Source organism: Plecotus auritus (assembly GCF_963455305.1).
Source record: "Plecotus auritus genome assembly, chromosome: 5".
NCBI lineage: Eukaryota > Metazoa > Chordata > Mammalia > Chiroptera > Vespertilionidae > Plecotus > Plecotus auritus.
In genome coordinates, this window is record NC_137776.1 from 160,182,232 (window position 1) to 160,202,903 (window position 20,672).

Below are 20,672 nucleotides of genomic sequence, written 5' to 3' on the forward strand. Positions count from 1 at the left end.
TTGATGGCAGCTGGTATAACAGGAAGAACTTGGGAAGGAAATTAGCAAACCCAGCTGAAGTTCACACTCTGTCATTAACTGGGTGAATTGGAGTGAGTCACTTAACGCTTTTTGTTGAGCCTCAGTGTCACTAGCTATAAAATTGGAATAAGGACATTGGCATTAACGCCTCCACCAGTTTTGAGAGGAGATCACAACTTATTTGAGCTTCAATTTCTGCGCCTGTTTCAATGAAGTCTTGTGCCCGCCTCACCTCACAGTTGTTGTGTTTTTTGTTTTTTTTGTGTTGTTTTTGGGGGGGTGGGGTGGGGCCGAGAAGCGGGGGCGAGAGGGAGAAGGCACAACCTTTCTGAGCTTCAATTTCTAAGAACACAGGGCCAGCCCGCCAGTAAAATTCCTGGAAAAAACAGAGGAATAGGAACAGAACATTTTTGCAAAATGCAGAAGGTTATACAAATGGGAACTGTCTCAGATTTAGAACACAACAAACTGACTTAAAAAGCGTTGATGTGTCTCTTACCTTCTGGTTCCAGTATTACTACCCCATTGCAGAAATCAAGACCACTTTTGAAAAAAAATTTCGCCCGCCAGTGTTCCCACCTGCGCGCTGGCCACACCCCGCAAGGCTGGGACAGGGTGGTGGGGGCGTGGCCTAGCCGGCCTGCCCAACGCGACGCCCCGCCCTGTTGCGCCCGCGCCTGCGCCGTGCGCACCGACCGCTCTCGAGCGCCCGGGTGGGAGGTAAGGGGCCCGTGGGAGGCCGGCTTAGGGGCGTCAGGCCCTGATCCTCAGGGTGGGCTGGGCGCGTGGGAGAGGCGCCCCCACGAAAGCCGGGCTTCCTATCGTAAATGCCAGCGTCGTGGGGACTCCTCTCGGCCCCAAGAAGTGGCGGTTTCGTTTTCAGAAGCACTAATCGAAGCGGGTGTAGAGAGGCGGCCGACGGGACGAGTGTGACGGCCTCCCGAGGTCGGGGGCTGGAAAAGTTCCTGGCGTCTGCCCTGCCCGTGACGCACTGTGGGCGCCAGGTCCTCAGGGTCCCCGGCGTCTCGGACCCGAGACCAGCCCGCGCATCCGTTCCCTAGTCGGGGGCGTGTGGTGTGTTGGCCCAGGTGCGCCGTGGGTGACACTGCGAGGGGTGACGCGAGGCTCGGGGTGCTGAGGGGAGGGCCAGGTGTGAGAGGTCGGAGCCTCCTGTCAGCCCGACCGGGAGGTGTTGCCCTGAAGGTTCCCCTTTTGCACATTCGGGATCCGAGGCTCAGAGAGGAGACCATACGGTAGGACCCAAGGCCTTGACTTTCCAAATTCGGTACACTATGCCCCAGTCAGAAACTCGGGACGACGTGCCTGCGGAAATTCAGGGCCACCAATGTAGGGGTGGGGTATCCAGGCTGCTGGAAAGTCACTCTTGAGAGGGTGGGGCGGTGTTCCAGAGATTTTGGATTTTTTTGTTTTCTATTTTTTCTGAGGAATGGGGCTTTTAGATATAAATAATCTTTTAAGTGATTTAGTTGACTCCCGGCCCTCTTTCCTCGGGGCGGGGGGGGGGGGGCGGGGGAGCATGAGCATCATGGTACTCAGCTGATGTAGTTAAGTGCTGATGGTAAAGTTTGTAGCGCCTGGAAACCCCGCCCCCGTAGTGTTTGTGCCGTGAAAAGGTTGCAGTTCTTTGGCTTCTAAATGTTTGCCCTGTTTATGTAAAACATCAGTTTACTTAAAAAAAAAATATATATATATATATATATATATATATATATATATATATATATATATATATATATATATATTTAAACGCCCCTTTAAAAAAAAGACTTTATTTTGACATTATTTTACAAATATAGAAAAGCTACAAAAATAATACAGAGTCCTCTACAGCTTACTTTAATGTTAACACCTGTATAACTGGTACAATGATCAAAAGTAAGAAATTAACATAGGCCCAGTTCTATACCAATTTTCTTCAAATTGCCATCATTTCTTATGCTCATGACCTTTTTCTGTACCAGAAACCAATTTAAGATCCCACGTTGCATTTAGTTGGCATGGCTCCTTAGTCTCCTCCAATCTGTGACAGCTCAGTCTTTCTCTGTCTTTCATGTTTAGAAGAATGCTGGTCAGTTATTTTGTCAGTTGGGTTTTGCCTGAAATTTTCTCATGATTAAGGTTGTGCATTTTTGTTGATACCACAGATGCATATGTGCCCTTCTCAGTTAATCATTTATGATGTAACACACTGCATTTTATATTACTTTTGATCGTTTAGTTAAGGTTGTGTCTGCTGGAATTCTCTAATGTAAAGCTACTATGTACTTTACATAGGGAACTTTGTAAACTATTGATATCCTGGGAGAGAACTTGTAAACTATACAAATATCCTATTTCTGCCCTAACCGGTTTGGCTCAGTGGATAGAGCATCGGCTTGCGGACTGAAGGGTCCCAGGTTCGATTCCAGTCAAGGGCATGTACCTTGGTTGCGGGCACATCCCCAGTAGGGAGTGTGCAAGAGGCAGCTGAATCGATGTTTCTCTCTCATCGATGTTTCTGGCTCTCTATCCCTCTCCCTTCCTCTCTGTAAAAAAAAATCAATAAAAAAATATATACAAACATCCTATTTCTCCTCAAACTTTCACTTTCTGATTTTAGCATCCATCAATGGATCTTGCCTTCAGTAATTATTATTGTAATGGTATGATGGTGACTTTGTTTCCCTCACTTCTTCATTTATTAATTTAAGTTCTTCTTAAGGAAAAACTGCCCTTCCCATTTATTTATGTGATATTGTTATATATTAGTATCAGTATGGATTTATTTATTTTTCTATTGTTTATTCTACACTGTTGTCATTTATTTTAGGCTCAAATAGTTACAGCTTTGGCCTTTGGGAGTTTTTTCAGTTGCTTCTTGTGCCCTTTTGACAAACCTCTGTCCTTTTTTTTTTTTTTTTAGAATTTCTGGCACCTTAAGATGCCCTAAGCCAGTGGTCGGCAAACTGCGGCTCGCGAGCCACATGCGGCTCTTTGGCCCCTTGAGTTTGGCTCTTCCACAAAATACCACGGCCTGAGTCTATTTTGAAGAAGTGGCGTTAGAAGAAGTTTAAGTTTAAAAAATTTGGCTCTCAAAAGAAATTTCAATCATTGTACTGTTGATATTTGGCTCTGTTGACTAATGGGTGTGCCGACCACTGCAGTCTAGGCTTATCTTGCCCCAGCCCTGGAATCAACCACTTCTCCAAGGATCCCTGGTTTTTTGTTTGTTTTTTAGAGTGTTACTTAAACACTAAGATCTAGATTGGGCAATAGGAATGCTCCTTCCTACTAGGGTATCATTACTTGTGGTGCCTGGCATACACCCACACACACACACACACACACACATACACAAAACACACACATAAGCTATTTATATATGGAGATACCTATACAGTATGGAGATATATATATATATATATGTGTGTGTGTGTATATATATATATATATATATATATATACATATATATATATATATATAAATCTATATACACATATATCCAGGCATACACAAAAATTTATATTTATTTGTATATATAGACATCTGTGTATATATACCTGTATATATATTCTTTTTTTAAAAATATATTTTATTGATATTTTACAGAGAGGAAGGGAGAGGGATAGAGAGCTAGAAACATTGATGAGAGAGAGAAACATCGATCAGCTGCCTCCTGCACACCTCCCACTGGGGATGTGCCCGCAACCAAGGTACATGCCCTTGACCGAAATCGAACCCGGGACCTTTCAGTCCGCAGGCCCACGCTCTATCCACTGAGCCAAACCGGTTTCGGCTATACTATTTATATATATATATATATTATAAAAACAAAAGTTTATTCTAATACCTCTGATTCTAATCTAACACCACAGGATTCATTCTGTTTTCACCCCTTACTTGTAATTTCTTTCTTTGACAGTAAGAAATCTGGTTTTCATAGTCTACAAAATATTTTATTTGTTCAATCCTAGTAGATACATAATTTCAGTATTTCTAACATTAATGTTAGACAAAGAGTTGATAATTTATAAGTCTATTATAGGTTACATAAAATAAGAAAAGCATACCTGATAGTAAAACCAACATTTCACATGAGCTGGCATTTCATGAAAGAAGACATGCAAATGGCTAGTAAATCAATCCCATTAGTAATTTAAGAATCTATATATATAAAAGCCTAACTAATAGCCCAACTATTTTTTTTTTTTTCCGACCTAACTACCAAAATGACCGGAATGACGGGTTAACCAGTCACTATGATGCGCACTGACCACCAGGGGCCATATGCTCAATGCAGGAGCTGCCCCCCGGTGGTCAGTGCGCTCCCACAGCCAACCTCCTGCGGTCCTTCCCCTGGGCAGCCCTGATCACTGGCCAGGCCTAGGGACCCCACCTGTGCACGAATTTGTGCACCAGACCTCTAGTTGAAAAATAAAACAAGAATGAAACACCATTTTTGTGACCAGTTAAATGTCTAAGAAGAAAGATAATAGCAAGTATTAAATCAATAAATGGGCATTTTGATGTGTTGCTAGTGGGAATGTCAATAGGCATAACCTTTTTAAGGACATTTGGTATCAAACATTCTAAAAAATGTGTATACCTACTAATTCTCTTTCAAGGTATTTAAAGTTATAACTATAGATGGTATTTTGGTTTATGTGTAAGGAGGGTAATTACACTGTGGCATCTATACTAATAAAAGGGGAATATGCTAATTAGACCGGGTCAACTGGCCATCTTCCAGACATCCGATTTCCTTCCGGACAAAGCCATGGTGGTGGGGCCGAGGCAGAGGCAGTTAGGGGCGATCAGGCTGGCAGGCAGAGAGGTTAGGGGCGATCAGGCAGGCAGGGGAGCAAGGTAGGGGCGATCAGGCCGACAGAGGGGTTAGGGGCGATCAAGCAGGCAGGCAAGTGGTTAGGAGCCAGTTGTTCCCAGATTGCGAAAAGGATGTCCAACTGCCGGTTTAGACCCCTAAACTGGCAGTTGGACATCCCCCGAGGGGTCCCATATTGGAGAGGGTGCAGGCCGGGTTGAGTACCCCCCCTCTCCGTGCACGAATTTCGTGCACTGGGCCTCTAGTAGTTTATAATGGTGGAAAATTAGAAACAACCTATATAGCCAACTATTTTTTTTTTTTTTTTTTTTTTTAGCTATTGCCTGTCATCTAATCAGAACACTGATTAGAATAGCCTTAGCTATTCTTTTTTTTTTTTTTTTTAATATATTTTATTGAGTTTTTACAGAGAGGAAGGAAGAGTGATAGATAGTCAGAAACATCGATGAGAGAGAAACATCGACCAGCTGCCTCCTGCACACCTCCCACTGGGGATGTGCCCGCAACCAAGTTACATGCCCTTGACCGGAATCGAACCTGGGACCTTTCAGTCCGCAGGCTGACGCTCTATCCACTGAGCCAAACCGGTTTTGGCTATAGCCAACTATTGATGATTAGTTAAATTATAGAACATCTATGCCAAGTAATACCATGTGTTATAAAAAGATGCATTGGAGCCCCCCCCCCCCCCCCCCCGCCGGCCTGGTCACCCCCAACTGCCCCGCCCCCACCAGCCTGGTTGCCCCCAACTGCCCCCCCTGCCAGCCTGGTCACCCCCAACTTACCCTTCTCCCGTCAGTCTGGTTGCCCCCAATTGCCCCCCCTGCCCGCTTGGTCGCCCCCAGCTGCCCCCCTGCCAGCCTGGCTGCCCCCAACTGCCCTCTCCCATTGGCCTGGTCACCCCCAACTTCCCCCCTGCCTGCCTGGTTGCCCCATGCAGCCTGCTGTTCAGTCATTTTGGTCATCCCTCACTAACCCCCGTCGCCCCATGCAGCCTGTGTTCGGTCATCTGTCCAGTTGTTTCGGTTGTGACAGCCCCTGGCTTTTTATATATTAGGATAATTACATAGGTACATTATGATGACATTAAAATGAAGTTTGATACAAGCAAAAATGTTAAAAATGAAATTTTTCCCTCCAGTTGTACCACTTGACACCTTTTTCGAAAAGGTTATTCAATGTCCAAGATACTTTGAGAAATGTAAACTTGGGCAGTATACTCCTAGTTTTTAAAAGAAGGTATTTACATACATATATACATATGTGTGTGTGTGTGTGTGTGTGTGTGTGTGTGTGTGTGTCATGTGCACCATGGTTCCATGCCATTTCATTTTTTTAAGACCTGGAAAGACATACATCAAAATAGAAGGAGTAGGTGATGAGGGGGAGGGAGTAATTAATTATGGGTGAGCAAATAATTGTTGATTTTATTTTATTTTTTATATTTTCTAAACATTCTAAAGGAAATATACATTACTTTTGATCAGAGAAAAAGCTTTTCAAATAAAAGGTTTCTTGAAAAAAGTCACTGAAGTTCATCATTAAGTTGAATATGCATTTAGAATAAATTATAAAATTACCTAATAGGAACACATTTGAAAACATTCTTAAATAAATATTTTCCTTTTAGGTTTTTCTATATGAGTAGAGAAGATAGTTGTTGCAAGTAGAAGACAACATTTTTTAGGATGTCTGAAGATGAAGAAAAAGTGAAATTACGCCGTCTTGAACCAGCTATCCAGAAATTCATTAAAATAGTAATCCCCACAGACCTGGAGAGGTTAAGAAAACACCAGATAAATATTGAGAAGGTAAGTTTTTCTATTTCTACCACAAAAAACCATGTACATATTCAGATTTATATTTGTTGTACATTTTAGCTAAATTCAAAATATTAAATAAGCTTTGCTGAAACATCTTCTATTGATTTAGCAACATTCTTTCATCTGTGCTTTTGTTGTTGTTGTTCTGCAAATACCCCTCTTATATTATTCTTTTTTTAGGAAGGGATATAAGAATAGGATCTGCATCTTTTTAGTTGTACATACTGACATATTAAGCAGTTAATAATTAAAATACAAACAATTTGATAATGCACTAAAATGTGAAGGTGGCAACCTTTGGCTGAGGGGCCTATCTTAATTTTATTCATCCGATGGCAAAATTTTTGAACCTTGAATGTGTGTCTATCAGTAACTCCTAATCTCTTCAGATGCATTAAAGAGGCAAATCATTATGTGATATGAGGGAATTTCCCAACTTCACTGCTTTGAGGAAAGCCCCAAATTCAGAAATATTGCCTAGAGGTCAGTTTAGGAGATAAGTAAAGGGAAGAACTAGTCTCAGGGACTATGGTGGAGGTTGCCAGGGTCTAGACTGGCCAGGGTCTGGTGGAATGATTGTGGTATTTATGGGAACATCAAGTTTATTCAGTACCGAGCATTGATTTTGATAGGTTATATTGTCTTTATTTGCTGTGGGACAGATTAGTGGTATTTTATACTTCAAAAGAACCTTCCTCACTATGTATTTTAAGCTGTGTGCCCCTTTGTTGATTTGGGGAGTGAGGTAGAAGTGATCATTAAGCTTTTATCAAAAATATTTATCACCCTCAATTGACTACTTTATACAAGTTAAAAGAGCTCCAGCTTTTTCCTCCATATATATCTGTCTTCCTAATATTTAAGTATTTTTTAAAAGTATAGAAAATAAATACCCAGCCAGTGTGGCTCAGATGGGTGAGAGTCGTCCCATGCACCAAGAGGTTGCATTTGATTCCCAGTCAGGGCACATGTCAGCGTTTCGAGCTCGACCCCCAGTAGAAGGTGTACAGGAGGCAGCCAATGGCTGTTTCCATCTCTCTCTCCCTTTCCCTTTCTCTTTCTTAAAAAAATAAAATAAAAATCAATAAACACACATTTTAAAAAAACTATAGGAAATAAGTGCCAAGAATATTACAATGAAAATTTCCATACAAATATGAAGGTATATAATGGGGTGAAGGCCTGGTGGGGGTGAGGTCTGGGGCTGGGTGGAGGAGGGCAAACGGGAGGAAAATAGGGGACATCTCTAATAGTGTCAGCAATAAAAATTTAAAAAAGCAAATATCAAGGTATCTAAAATTCAAGATTCATATTTTGTCATTCCTTAATTTCTGTTTTATTCATAAGCAATAAGTACTATGGCTTTTAAATAAATCTTCACCCGAGGCTATGTTTTATTGATTTGAGAGAGAGAGAGACAGAGAAACATCTATGTGAGAGAAAAACATTGATTCTGTGCCCCAAGTGGGGATTGAACCCACAATCTAGGTATGTGACCTGACTAGAATCCAACTCACAACATTTTTGGTGCATGGATGACACTCCGACCAACGGAGTCACCCGGGGCAGAACTATGACTTTTAAGGATGGGGGAGTTCTCCAGTAAACTGGTTATTCTGGTCATGAACAGAAACAAATTAAAGGGTTCCATGCTTTGTTTAATTAGAAAGGCTCATTCTTTTAGTGCTATAACAGTATAGAAATAGAGTTGTTTACTTTTGATTTATTAGTTCAAATTCCTGAGCTCATTTTGAAGTGCTTGGTTATAAAGATAAGAAGAATTTGGCAGAATTGATTATGAAAGGCAGAAATAAGTAGACTATGGTCTACTGAGACCATATTTTCTTCTTTATTGTCCTATTTTACATTTGAGGTTTGGCATGTTTTAGATTTCCTTTTTCTTATATTTATTCTTTATGAAAGTGCCTGCTGTCATTATCCTCAGAGCTTAAACATATGTATCATCCAGTCATCAGTGAAAAAGTCAGAACCCTGAGAGAAAGCTGGGTTGGGATAGGAATGGGTCTATTATTGACTTGGTTAGTTGTACCAGACTTTATAAGAAAATTATTCTAGAGTTATATTGAATGTTCTTTGCAGAACAGTTTTTTTTTTAATTTTTTACTTAGTGTGAAAATGTTAGACAATATCATAATAATTATAATTTACAATATAAGTGATATTGGCTGAAGCTAAGCAGTCAAACTCATATTGATCTATGTTTTATTCCAAGCTCTTGATCATTTTACTTATTCTAGGATTGCTAGTTTAGTTATGAAAGTGATTTGGTATCTATATAAGATTGAATAGCATATCTTAATAGGTAGTTTATGGCAATGTAAAATTATATAAAAGCAGCAGTGTTCACTGTGGACAAGAGTAAAGAACTAATTTTGGACTTCAGATGTCTAATGGTGCCTCACTTTCAAAAAGCATATTCTTCCTGGGTGAAGAGTGTAGAAAGATAAAATATTTATTATGTTAGCCATCAGTCATCCAATATGAATTTAAAAGAAGAAAGTCAGACTGAAGGGAAATTGAAGGTAAGCCTTAGTGGAGTGATTCTGCAATATCTGAAAACAATGAGAGTAGTGTGCTGTGGACACCTGGGACTATATTCCATAGGTCCTTCAGCAGTACATTTTATTATACGTGATAGACTTGATTAGCATTCAACTTTTTGGCTAATGTAAGATAGACTTAAGAGTAGTGAATAGGAACAACAAGCTTGGAACATAATTTTTTTGTTTCATATTATAGGGATTTGAGGGAAACTTATTGTGTAGCATGTACTGATTTATTAGTCTATGGTTAGCATGCAAGTTTGCAGGAAACTCCAAATTAGTGTAGGAAATAAGACAGAAGTTTTTGTTTTTGCTTTTATATTTAATCTCATAGAGTCAGTGTAGGGCTACAGTGGCAGCTCAAAAGTCATTAAAGACCCCGGCTCTTTTTAACTTACTGTTCAATTCTCAACTTATTTCTGTCTCTTTTTTTAGAGAGAGGGGAAGGAAGAAGAGAGAGAAAGAGTGAGAGAGAGAAACCACATTAATGTGAGAGAGAAACACCAATTGGTTGCCTTCTGCATGCACCCCAACTGGGGTTTGAACCTGACTGGGAATCGAACCACCACACTTTGATGTACAGGACAACATTCCAACCAACTGAGCCACACTGGCCAGGACAACTTGCATATGAAATGGCAGCTCCAGCTCCAGCTCTTACATTCCAGCTAAGATGAAATAATGAGAATCATATTTTTTGTTTTTTCTGTTTTTTTCTGAGTAATCTCTCAATTCATTTTCCCTTTCTCTCCCTCTCTCCCTCTCTCCCTCTCTCCCTCTCTCCCTCTCTCCCTCTCTCCCTCTCTCCCTCTCTCCCTCTCTCCCTCTCTCCCCTCCCTCCCCTCCCTCCCCTCCCTCCCCTCCCTCCCCTCCCTCCCCTCCCTCCCCTCACTCCTAGCTAGTATGTTTAAGTTTGGGTAGGTGAGTGGGGATTTTTGTGGTAGCTAGTAATAATCACTTTACTGATAAAAAAATTTTTGTTCCTTTTCTCTTTTGTGTAGTATCAGAGATGCAGAATCTGGGACAAGTTGCACGAAGAGCATATCAATGCGGGACGTACAGTTCAGGTAAGGCTATGTTTCTAGTAAATCAATTTGAACACTTAAGAAAATTTTGTTAAAATGAATACCCTTGTAGAAAACCGACTTAAGAAAATTTTGTTAAAATGAATACCCTTGTAGCTGAATCCTTTTATGCATATTGAGAACTATTTCCTTAAGGATTTATTTCTGCCAGGAATTACTGAATGAAATGTCGTAAATATTTTTAGGATTTTGGTTCATATTATCAAAATTTCCTCCAGAAATGATATATCAACTTACATTCCCACAATCATGGTATTTTTCAAAAATCTTGCCAACATTAATATTTCCCATTTCTCAAATTTTTGCTAATTAATAGATTAAAATAATGTTGCATTTTTCTGTTTTAATCTGGAATTTTTCTTTTATTGCTTTGAAATGTGAAAGGTTTTTTTCATATACTTCTTGGGTGTTAATATTTCTTTTGTAAATTGCCTGTTCATGTCCCTTGCATATATTATGTTGTCTTTTGTGAGAGTTTCTTCTAATTTGAAAATACTGATCGCTCTGTAATATTATTGAATTAATATAGTGTTATGATTATTCTTTGCTAGTTATTGGTGTTTTAATAAATAAATTTTAATTAAATTAATTTTTAAAAATAATGTTTACACAGTTAAAAGCCAAATAAAATTAAAAAGTCTAATAAAACCCTTCCCTTAACCATCTCCAACTCCTACTTGGAAGAAACCACTTTTAATCCTTTGGGTCATTTTCTCTGTTTTTTTAAACTCTATTCCTAAATACAATGTGTAGACTGGTATTTCTTAATCAGGTTTAGGCATGAACTCTTCATTTCTTGCCCATAATAGGTGGAGACCTAGCTTTCCACTTTGCTCTTTACTTTCCTCCCCCTTACATAATTAGATATAACTTTTGGTTAAATTAGTTACTAGTATCTCATTATTTGATTATTAAGATACTAGAGGCCCGGTGCACGAAATTCGTGCACGGGGGACGGTGTCCCTCAGCCTGGCCTGCAACAATGCCAGAGGCCCGCCCACCCTCCCTCCCTCCACGGGCTGGGGTGTGTAGGACGCTGGCCAGAGGCTTGTCCGCCCGCCTGCCTCCCCTCCGTGGGCCGGGTGTGCGGGACGCTGGGGCTCATCGCTGGGATGACACTGCCCCAGCGTCCCGCGCACCCTAGCCAGCCCCTGGCCAGAGGCTCCCTCCGCGGGCTGGGGCGCTATGGGCACTGCCATCTTTTTGACGGAGTGATGGTTAATTTGCATATTACCCTTTATTATATAGGACTAGAGGCCTGTTGCACAATGTTCGTGCAAGAATAGGCCTTCCTTCCCCTGGCTTCACTCCCAGCCACCTAGGAGCCGACAAGTCCCCACTCCCTGGCCGCCCGGAGCCAGCAAGTCCCCGCTCCCTGGCCGCCCAGAGCCAGCAAGTCCCCGCTCCCGGGCCGCCCAGCAGCCGGCAAGTCCCCGCTCCCTGGCTGCCTGGGAGCCGGCACCTCCTCACTCCCAGGCTGCCCAGAGCCGGCAAGTCCTCGCTTCTGTCTGAAGCACCACTACAGTAGCTCCCTCCTCCGCCCCCCTTCCCCTCATAGCAGGCTTCACTCCGCTCCCCTGCATATGCAAATTAACCTCCATCTTTGTTGGGTTAATTTGCATACTCACTCGGATTGGCTGTGGGCGTAGCGGAGTGATGGTTAATTTGCATGTTTCTCTTTTATTAGATAAGATAGTTTCTTGCTAAGCCAAATTAACTTAAAAAACACACACTTGGTGTGTTTTTTAAGTTAATAATTGCCTCATTTTTTAAATTGCCTGGCTTTCCATATATTGTGTTTTTTTCCTAAATGCTGCACATCTCTGCCACATGTTGTCAATAATGTTTTTCATATGCTCAAATACATGACTTCTTTATCCTGAAGATTCTTTTCTGAAGCCCTTCCCCCAGTTTCAATCTGGACTTACTTTCTAGGCTTGTTCGAACTTCCTGAGCTGCTCCTCTGTGTTGGGTCCTTGTTTTCCTGGATATTGTATCTTTCTCATTTTTTTGTTTACTCCAATGTTTTGTTGGAGTACATCTTCCAGTAGCTCTGCAAATAAGGGAATCTTGGTGGTAAAATTTTATGTTATTATGTGACTGAAAAATACCTTTATTCTCCCCTCATGTGTGATTGCTAATTTCAATAGAGAATTCTAGTTAGAACTCTTTTTTTCAATAATGAAGGCATTCCAAGCTTTCTAGTTTAGTGTTGCTTTTAAAAATGTGCTATCATACTACAAGCCTGTAGTAATCAAAATAGTATGGTACTGGCATAAAAACAGATAGATAGATCAATGGAACAGAATAGAGAGCCCAGAAATAAATCCATACCTATATGATCAATTAATATTTGACAAAGGAGGCAAGAACATAGGTGTTGGGAAAATTGAACATGCAAAAAAAATTAAACTAGACAACCTTCTTATACCATATAAAAAAAGAAACTCAAAATAGATTAAAGGCTTAAATTAAGATTCAAAACTATTAGAAGCAAACATAGGCAGTAAAACCTCTGACATTTCTCACAGCAATATTTTTTCTGATATGTCTCCTAGGGCCGTGGTCAGCAAACTGCAGCTTGCAAGCCACATGCGGCTCTTTGGCCCCTTGAGTGTGGCTCTTCCACAAAATACCACGGCCTGGGCGAGTCTATTTTGAAGAAATGGCGTTAGAAGAAGTTTAAGTTTAAAAAATTTTGCTCGCAAAAGAAATTTCAATCGTTGTACTGTTGATATTTGGTTCTGTTGACTAATGAGTTTGCCGACCGCTGTCCTAGGGCAAAGGAAACAAAATAAAAAATAAAAAAATGGGACCACATCAAATTAAAAATTTTTTGCACAGCGTAGGAAACCATCATCAACAACAAAAAAGGCAACCTACTGAATGGAAGAAGATATTTGCCAATGATACATCTGATAAGCAGTTAATATCCAAAATTTATAAAGAACTGATACAGCTCAACACCAAAAACAAATAGTCCAATTAAAAAATGGGCAGAGGACCTGGATAGACCCTTTTCCAAAGAGTATATACTGATGGCCAATAGACATATGAAAAGATGCTCAATATCACTAATCATTAGAGAAATGCAAATTAAAACCACAATGACATATAACCTCTGACATGTAACCCTATCAGAATGGCCATCATCAATAAATCACTAAGTGTTGGCAAGGATGTGGAGAAAATGGAATGTTTGTGCACTGTTGGTGGGAATGCAGATTGGTGCAGCCACTATGGAAAACAATATAGAGGATCCTCAAAAAATTAAAAATGGATCTGCCTTATGACCCAAGACACTGATTCGAAAGAATATATGCACCCCTATATTCATTACAGCATTATTTACAATAGCCAAGATATGGAAGCAACACAGGGGCCCATCAATAGACAAATGGATAAAAAAGAAGTGGTACATATATATACAGTGGAATATTACTCAGCCATAAAAAAGAATAAAATCTTACCATTTTGACAGTATGGATGGACCCAGAGGGTATTATGGTAAGAGAAATAAATCAGTCAGAGGAAGACAAATACCATATGATTTCACTTAATGTGGAATATAAAAAACAAAATAAGTGTACAAACAAAATTGAAACAGACTTATACAGAGAGGGAAATGGGGGTGGGGGGAGTTAGAAGAGGGTAAAGGGGGATAAATGGTAATGGAAGGAGACTTGACTTGGGTTGGTGAACACAATACAATATACAAATGATGTATTATAGAATTGTACACCTGAAACAATTTTATTAACCAACTAGAGGCCCGGTGCATGAAATTCATGCACAGGGGTGTGTGTCCCTCAGCCCAGCCTACACCCTCTCCAATCTGGGACCCCTCAAGGGATGTCGGACTGCCCTCTCACAATCCAGGACTGCTGGCTCCCAACTGCTCGCCTGCCTGCCTTCCTGATTGCCCCTAACCACTTCTGCCTGCCAGCCTGATCACCCCCTAACCACTCCCCTGCCAGCCTGTTTGCCCCTAACTGCCCTCCTCTGTAGGCATGGTCCCCCCCACAACTGCTTTCCCCTGCAGGCCTGGGTCCCCCCGCAACTGCCCTTCCCTGCAGGCCTGGTCGCCCCCAACATCCCTCCTCTGCCGGCCTGGTCACCTCTAACTGCCCTCCCCTGAAGGCTTGATCACCCCCAACTGCCCTCCCTTGCAGGCCTGGTCCCTCCCAACTGCCCTCCCCTGCTGGCCATCTTGTGGCGGCCATCTTGTGTCCACATGGGGGCAGCCATCTTTGACCACATGGGGGCAGCCATCTTGTGTGTTGGGGTGATGGCTAATTTGCATATTACTCTTTTATTAGATAGGATGTCACCCCAGTAAATTCAATTTTTTTTAAAAAAGGAAACATACATAGAACAGACTGATGGTTGCCAAAAGAAAGGGGTTTGGGAGACTGGGTGGAAAAGGTGAACAAATTAAGAAGTACAAATTGGTAGTTTCATAATAGTCACAGGGATGTAAAGTACAGTAAGGTGAACATAGTAATATTGAAATAACTATGTATGCTTCCAGGTGGGTACTGGAAATACTGGGAAGACACTTTGTAAAGTATATTATTTACTTAACCACTGTGCTGTATACCTGAAACTAATACAAAATAATGTTGAATGTAAACTGTATTTGAAAAATATAAAATTTTTAAATGTTGATATCATCTGATTCCCAGTCTTTATTTAGGACCTGCTTTTTCCCCTGATCTATTTATCCCCGGTATTCTGAAATTTGATGATTATGTGCTTTTTATGTTGAACCCTTTCACTTTAAAAATTGATGTTTCATTCTTGGAAATTTTTTTAAAGTTATTTATTTGATAGTTTATTTCTCTGTGTTTTCTCTGTTATTTTTTTTTCCTTTTTTTAATCTTTTATTGCAAGAGTCAGCAACTATGGCCCTCAGGCCAAATCTGGCCTGCTACCTGCCCCATTTGTTTACACATTGTCTTTGGCTGCTTTCACACTACAGCAACAGAATTGGGTGATTGCAACAGAGACCATATGGCCTGCAAAGCCTAAACTATTTACTCTCTGGCCCTTTGCAGCAAAAGTTTGCTGATTCCTCTTCTATTGGATGTTAGGACTTTTGGATTGCTTCTTTAATTTTCTCTTCTACTTTCTGGGAGATGTCCTCAGTTTTATCTTTAATTCTTTCTACTGAATTCTCTATATCTGCTATTGTATTTAATTTCCAAGAGCTTTTTCTTTTTTTCCATAGCATTTTGTCTTTGGATATAATAACGTCTGCACTTCTGAGACACTTAAGAGTCAATTGCCTGTCTACTGGTGGATTTTACTTAAGGAGCTTGGCAGGCTGACATTTTCCTTGGAAAACCTCCAAATATCAGTATCTGGAGGTTGTTCTAGTTTCGTTTTCTAAAGAAGAATCCTCATTATCCCCATAGGGCAAGTAAATACTTATTTTTCTGTTACAGAAGCAGGTTAGGTGAAGGCTATTGGGCTTTCACATAAACGCCTTCATTTAGCCCTATGCTTGGTGTTTCTAAATCTAGAGTCGTTTTCTCCAAAGAATGTATCTCTGGTCCTCTTGCATTTCATAAAGGTTATTATAGTTTCAGTATAATGAATAGATTAAGATAGAATTATGTGAATGCAAGAGGTCCTTTAGGAGAGGTTACAAAGATGGTGGAGGTAGAGAAAAACAGATTTGAGATCTAGATAAAAACTTGACTCTATATATATGTCTATTTTACTGCTTGCTAACTAGTTTATAGGCCTAAAGATCAGGGACTATGTCCTTGCTATCTTTGTATCCCACTATATCTGGTACTCTGTAAGATTCAATGTTTATTGAATGGTCCTAAGCACGTTAATGTCAATGAGATTATTATGACTTGTATTTCTTACCATCTTCACTGTTTGTCATTAAAAATCACTTATGATTTTCTTGAGATAATTGTTATTGTCAAAGTATTTGTTTACTGATTTAAAAAATATATATATATATTTACATTATTGATCTCCATCTGGCACAAAAGATTTATGTATGTCATTAGAGTAAGAGCTACCTTTTCACTTTAATTGTAGTGTCTCCATTGGAAAGGAGTTCTTAATTTAAACATAGTTTAATTATGTTTTTTCTTATTGTTCATGCTTTTGGTATCTTGTTCCAGAAATGCTCTCTATCCTAAGATCAAGAAGATATTTTCCTATCGAATGTTTTAAATTTTATGCTTTTATGTATTTATTTTTTTGAAATTTATCTTTATTGTTGCAAGTATTACAAGTGCTCCACCCCATTTTGGTTGTCTTGTGTTATACAAAAGTATAAAGTGTGTATTTTAAAAAGCGTAGTCTTCCCTACCCTCACCCTAAATACTTAACATATAGTAACAATGCTAGCTGATAATAGAAGATTCTGAAAAATATATCACATTTTTGCTTTGAAGGAACTCAGCTAGATGAAAATTCATGAAAAGTTAAATAAAACATTTAAATAATAGTTTAAAGCTTTAGTAAAAGAGTTAATATAAGGTAGTATATGATTGTCTAATATATTTTAGAGACCAGAAGTGATAGAGTGCCAGCTATCTGAATGCTGAACAAGGTATTACCCTCATCCTATCTAATAAAAGAGTAATACGCAGATTAACCATCACTCCGCTACATCCACGAGCCACACCTACCAGCTACGCCCACCAGCCAATCAGGAGCGAATATGCAAATAAACCCAACCACAGAGAGCAGGAGAGAGGCTTGGGTTTCCCGGGCAATGGAGGAAGCCAAGCTTTCCACCTGCCCTTGCCGGCCTAGGCCTGCACTCAAGGCTACAAAGTTTCAATGATAGAAGATACATAAATCCAAACAGAAATGGCGGCAGCCACGGAGCTGGAAAGAGCAGGAGACTAGGGTTGCCTGCGGCGATGGAGGAAGCCAAGCTTCTGCAGCCGTGGCCGGCCCACGCCTCCACTTAAGGCTACAAAGTTTCAATTATAGAAGATACATAAATCCCAACAGAAATGGCTGCCTCCTCGGAGCAAGCAGAAGGCTTGGCTCTGCTCCAGGCTACAAAGTTTCAATTGTAGAAGATAAATAAACCCCAGATCCCAGGGCCTCCGCTTGGGTCACCAGGGGGCGTGGGCGGCCTGAAAACCACCACGGGCCCCTCGCCCAGGCCGCCCCATGCCCCAAGGGAACCCCCACCCTGATTCAGGACACCCTTCAGGGCAAACCAGCTGGCCCCCACCCATGCACCAGGTCTCTATCCTGTCTAATAAAAGAGTAATATGCAGATTGACCATCACTCCAACACACAAGATGGTTGCCCCCATGTGGTCAAAGATCCTGCCCCCATGTGGACACAAGATGGCCAGCAAGGGAGGGCAGTTGGGAAGGACCAGGCCTGCAAGGGAGGGCAGTTGTGGGTGATCAGGCCAGCAGGGGAGGGTAGTTGGGAGGGACCAGGCCTGCAGGGGAGGGCAGTTGGGGGTGACCAAGCTGGCAGAGGAGGGAAGTTGGGGCAACCAGGCCTGCAGGGAAAGGCAGTTGGGAGGGACCCAGGCCTTCAGGGGAGAGCAGTTGGGGGGACCAGGCCTGCAGGGGAGGGCAGTTAGGGGTGACCAGGCCTGCAGCGGAGGGCAGTTAGGGGCAAACAGGCTGGCAGGAGAGCAGTTAGGCATCAATCAGGCTGGCAGGGGAGTGATTAGGGGGTGATCAGGCTGGCACGCAGAAGCGGTTAGGGGCAATCAGGAAGGCAGGCAGGCGAGCAGTTGGGAGCCAGCAGTCCTGGATTGTGATAGGGATGTCCGACTGCCACCAGGATCGGGCTTAAACGGGCAGTCGGACATCCCCCGAGGGGTCCCAGATTGGAGAGGGTGCAGGCTGGGCTGAGGGATACCCCCCTCCCCCATGCACGAATTTCGTGCACCAGGCCTCTAGTTTTTCAGATAAAAGACGGCTGAAAAACAGATAAATTTAGTGTTTGTCTAAAGCAGTGGTTGGCAAACTGTGGCTCGCAGTTTGCCGCTCTATTGACTAATGAGTTTGCCGACCACTGTCATATACTACCCTTTACCTCTTTGCACACAATATGCCACAATTGCCTAATCCTCACAGCTTCCAACTACACGGTAACATTTAGTCCAGTGGTCGGCAAACTCATTAGTCAGCATAGCGGCAAACCACGGCTCGCAAGCCGCATGTGGCTCACGAGCCACGGTTTGCCAACCACTGGTCTAAAGCAGCTATTTTAAAATGGTGTGCTGCAAGAATTTTTAAAACATGTAATACCTGGCTGGGTACTTCAGTTGGTTAGAGCATCATCCCGATATGCCAAAGTTGTGGATATGAGCCCCGGTCAGAGTACATACAAGAATCAATCAATGAATAAGTATATAGTGGAACAACAAATCTCTCTCTCTCTCTCTCTTTCTCTCTTCCTCTTCTCTCTTCCCCCCACCCCCCCCCCCCTTAAAAAACGAACACCATGCAGTACCTGACTCTTCAGTCAGGGGAACTCACCTCTTTTCTCTTAGATTGTCAAATAAAAAAAATGACAACAGCCAGCACAACAATAGCCAGTCAGTCTGACTGAATCAAAATTATACCTGATTTTTTTTGTCAGATCGGCAAAAAGTATAATATATATTTTGGTGTGTCACAGAATTTTAGTATTTAGTTTGTGTACCATGAAATGAAAAAGATTGAAAATCGCTTGTCTAATGGACAAGGCTATAATAAGTGGTAGTGCAGGAATTCAATCTGGAATTTTTTTTTTTTTTTTTTTATTGATTAAGCAGTGGTTCTCAACCTTTTTAATGCCGAAACTCTTTAATACAGTTCCTCATGTTGTGGTGACCCCAACCATAAAATTATTTCCGTTGCTACTTCATGACTGTAATTTTGCTACTGTTATGAATCGTAATGTAAATATCTGTGTTTTCTGATGGTCTTAGGCGACCCTGCTAGCGGTTCTCAAAATTGCTGCTTTAGACCATGGGTTGAGAATCGCTAGCAGGGTCGCCTAAGACCATTGGAAAACACAGATATTTACATTACGATTCATAACAGTAGCAAAATTACAGTCATGAAGTAGCAACGAAAATAATTTTATGGTTGGGGGTCACCACAACATGAGGAACTGTATTAAAGGGTCGCGGCATTAAAAAGGTTGAGAACCACTGGATTAAGGTATTACATATGTGTCCTTATCGCCCGCTCTGTTGACTAATGAGTTTGCTGACCACTGGTATAGACCATTGAAAAGATGGAAAGCTCTCCATTTTATGAAGTTAGCACACCTTAAACCTATTAAAGTGAATTTAAACGTAGTAAGAATAGCTTAGACACACACTGTTCACATATGCACACATAAATGTACATTTGCTAAAATTCCAAATAAAATATTAGCAAATTGAATTTAACAGTGTATTAAAAGATTACACACACCCTTATCGGATGTCATATTGGCAAATACGTTCTCCCATTCAGTGAGCTTTCTTGTTATTTTGTTGTTGGTTTCTTTTGCTGTGCAGAAGCTTTTTATTAGTCCGATAAGGGTTTAATCTCCAAAATTTATAGGGAACTCATAGGATTTAACAAAAGGAGGATAAACAATCCAATCAAAAAATGGGCAAACGATCTAAATAGAGACTTCTTGAAAGAGGACCTACAGAAGGCCAAGAGACATATGAAAAAGTGCTCAAAGTCACTAATCATCCAAGAGATGCAAATCAAAACGTCAGTGAGGTACCATCTCATACCTGTCAGAATGGCTGTCATCAACAAATCAGCCAATGACAAGCGCTGGCAAGGATGTGGAGAAAAAGGAACCCTCGTACACTGCTTGTGGGAATGCAGACTGGTGCAGCCATTGTGGAAAACAGTATGGAGTTTCCTGAAAAAATTAAAATGGAACTACCATTTGACCCAGTAATTCCACTTCTAGGAATATATACCAAGAATTTAGAAACACCATTCAGAAAGACTATATGCACCCCTATGTTCATAGCAGCACAGCTAAGATTTAGAAACAGCCTGAGTGCCCATCAGCAGATGAGTGGATTAGAAAACTGTGGTACATCTACACAATGGAATGCTACGCTGCTATAAAAAAGGAAGAACTCTTACCATTCACAACAGCATGGATGGACCTGGAGAGCATTATGCTAAGCAAAATAAGCCAGTCAGAGAAGGATAAGTATCACATGATCTTACTCATTTGTGGAATATAATGAACAACGTAAACTGATGAACAAAAATAGATCCAGAGACATAGAAGCATCGAACAGATGGTCAAACCTCAGAGGGAAGAAGGGGGAGGGTGGGATGGGAGTTAAGAGCTCAACCAAAGGACTTGTATGC

The 20,672-nt window shown here is 41.1% G+C and overlaps 1 protein-coding gene across 3 annotated transcripts in view; it reads left to right on the forward strand.

Annotated features, from left to right (window-relative positions):
• Window positions 1–481: 481 nt before the first annotated feature.
• The window catches only part of STX17 (syntaxin 17), a 43,647-nt gene continuing 23,456 nt past the window's right edge, over window positions 482–20,672 (forward strand). The window contains exons 1-3 of one of the 3 annotated variants that reach the window (XM_080669942.1): window positions 482–741; window positions 6,496–6,676; window positions 10,254–10,319. In XM_080669942.1, the coding sequence (XP_080526068.1) occupies window positions 6,554–6,676; window positions 10,254–10,319 (189 nt within the window). In that variant the 5' untranslated portion in view covers window positions 482–741; window positions 6,496–6,553. Of the gene's footprint in view, window positions 1,110–1,227; window positions 1,275–6,495; window positions 6,677–10,253; window positions 10,320–20,672 lie in introns of those variants that run through there. The other 2 variants (XM_080669943.1, XM_080669944.1) reach the window with 2 other exon arrangements.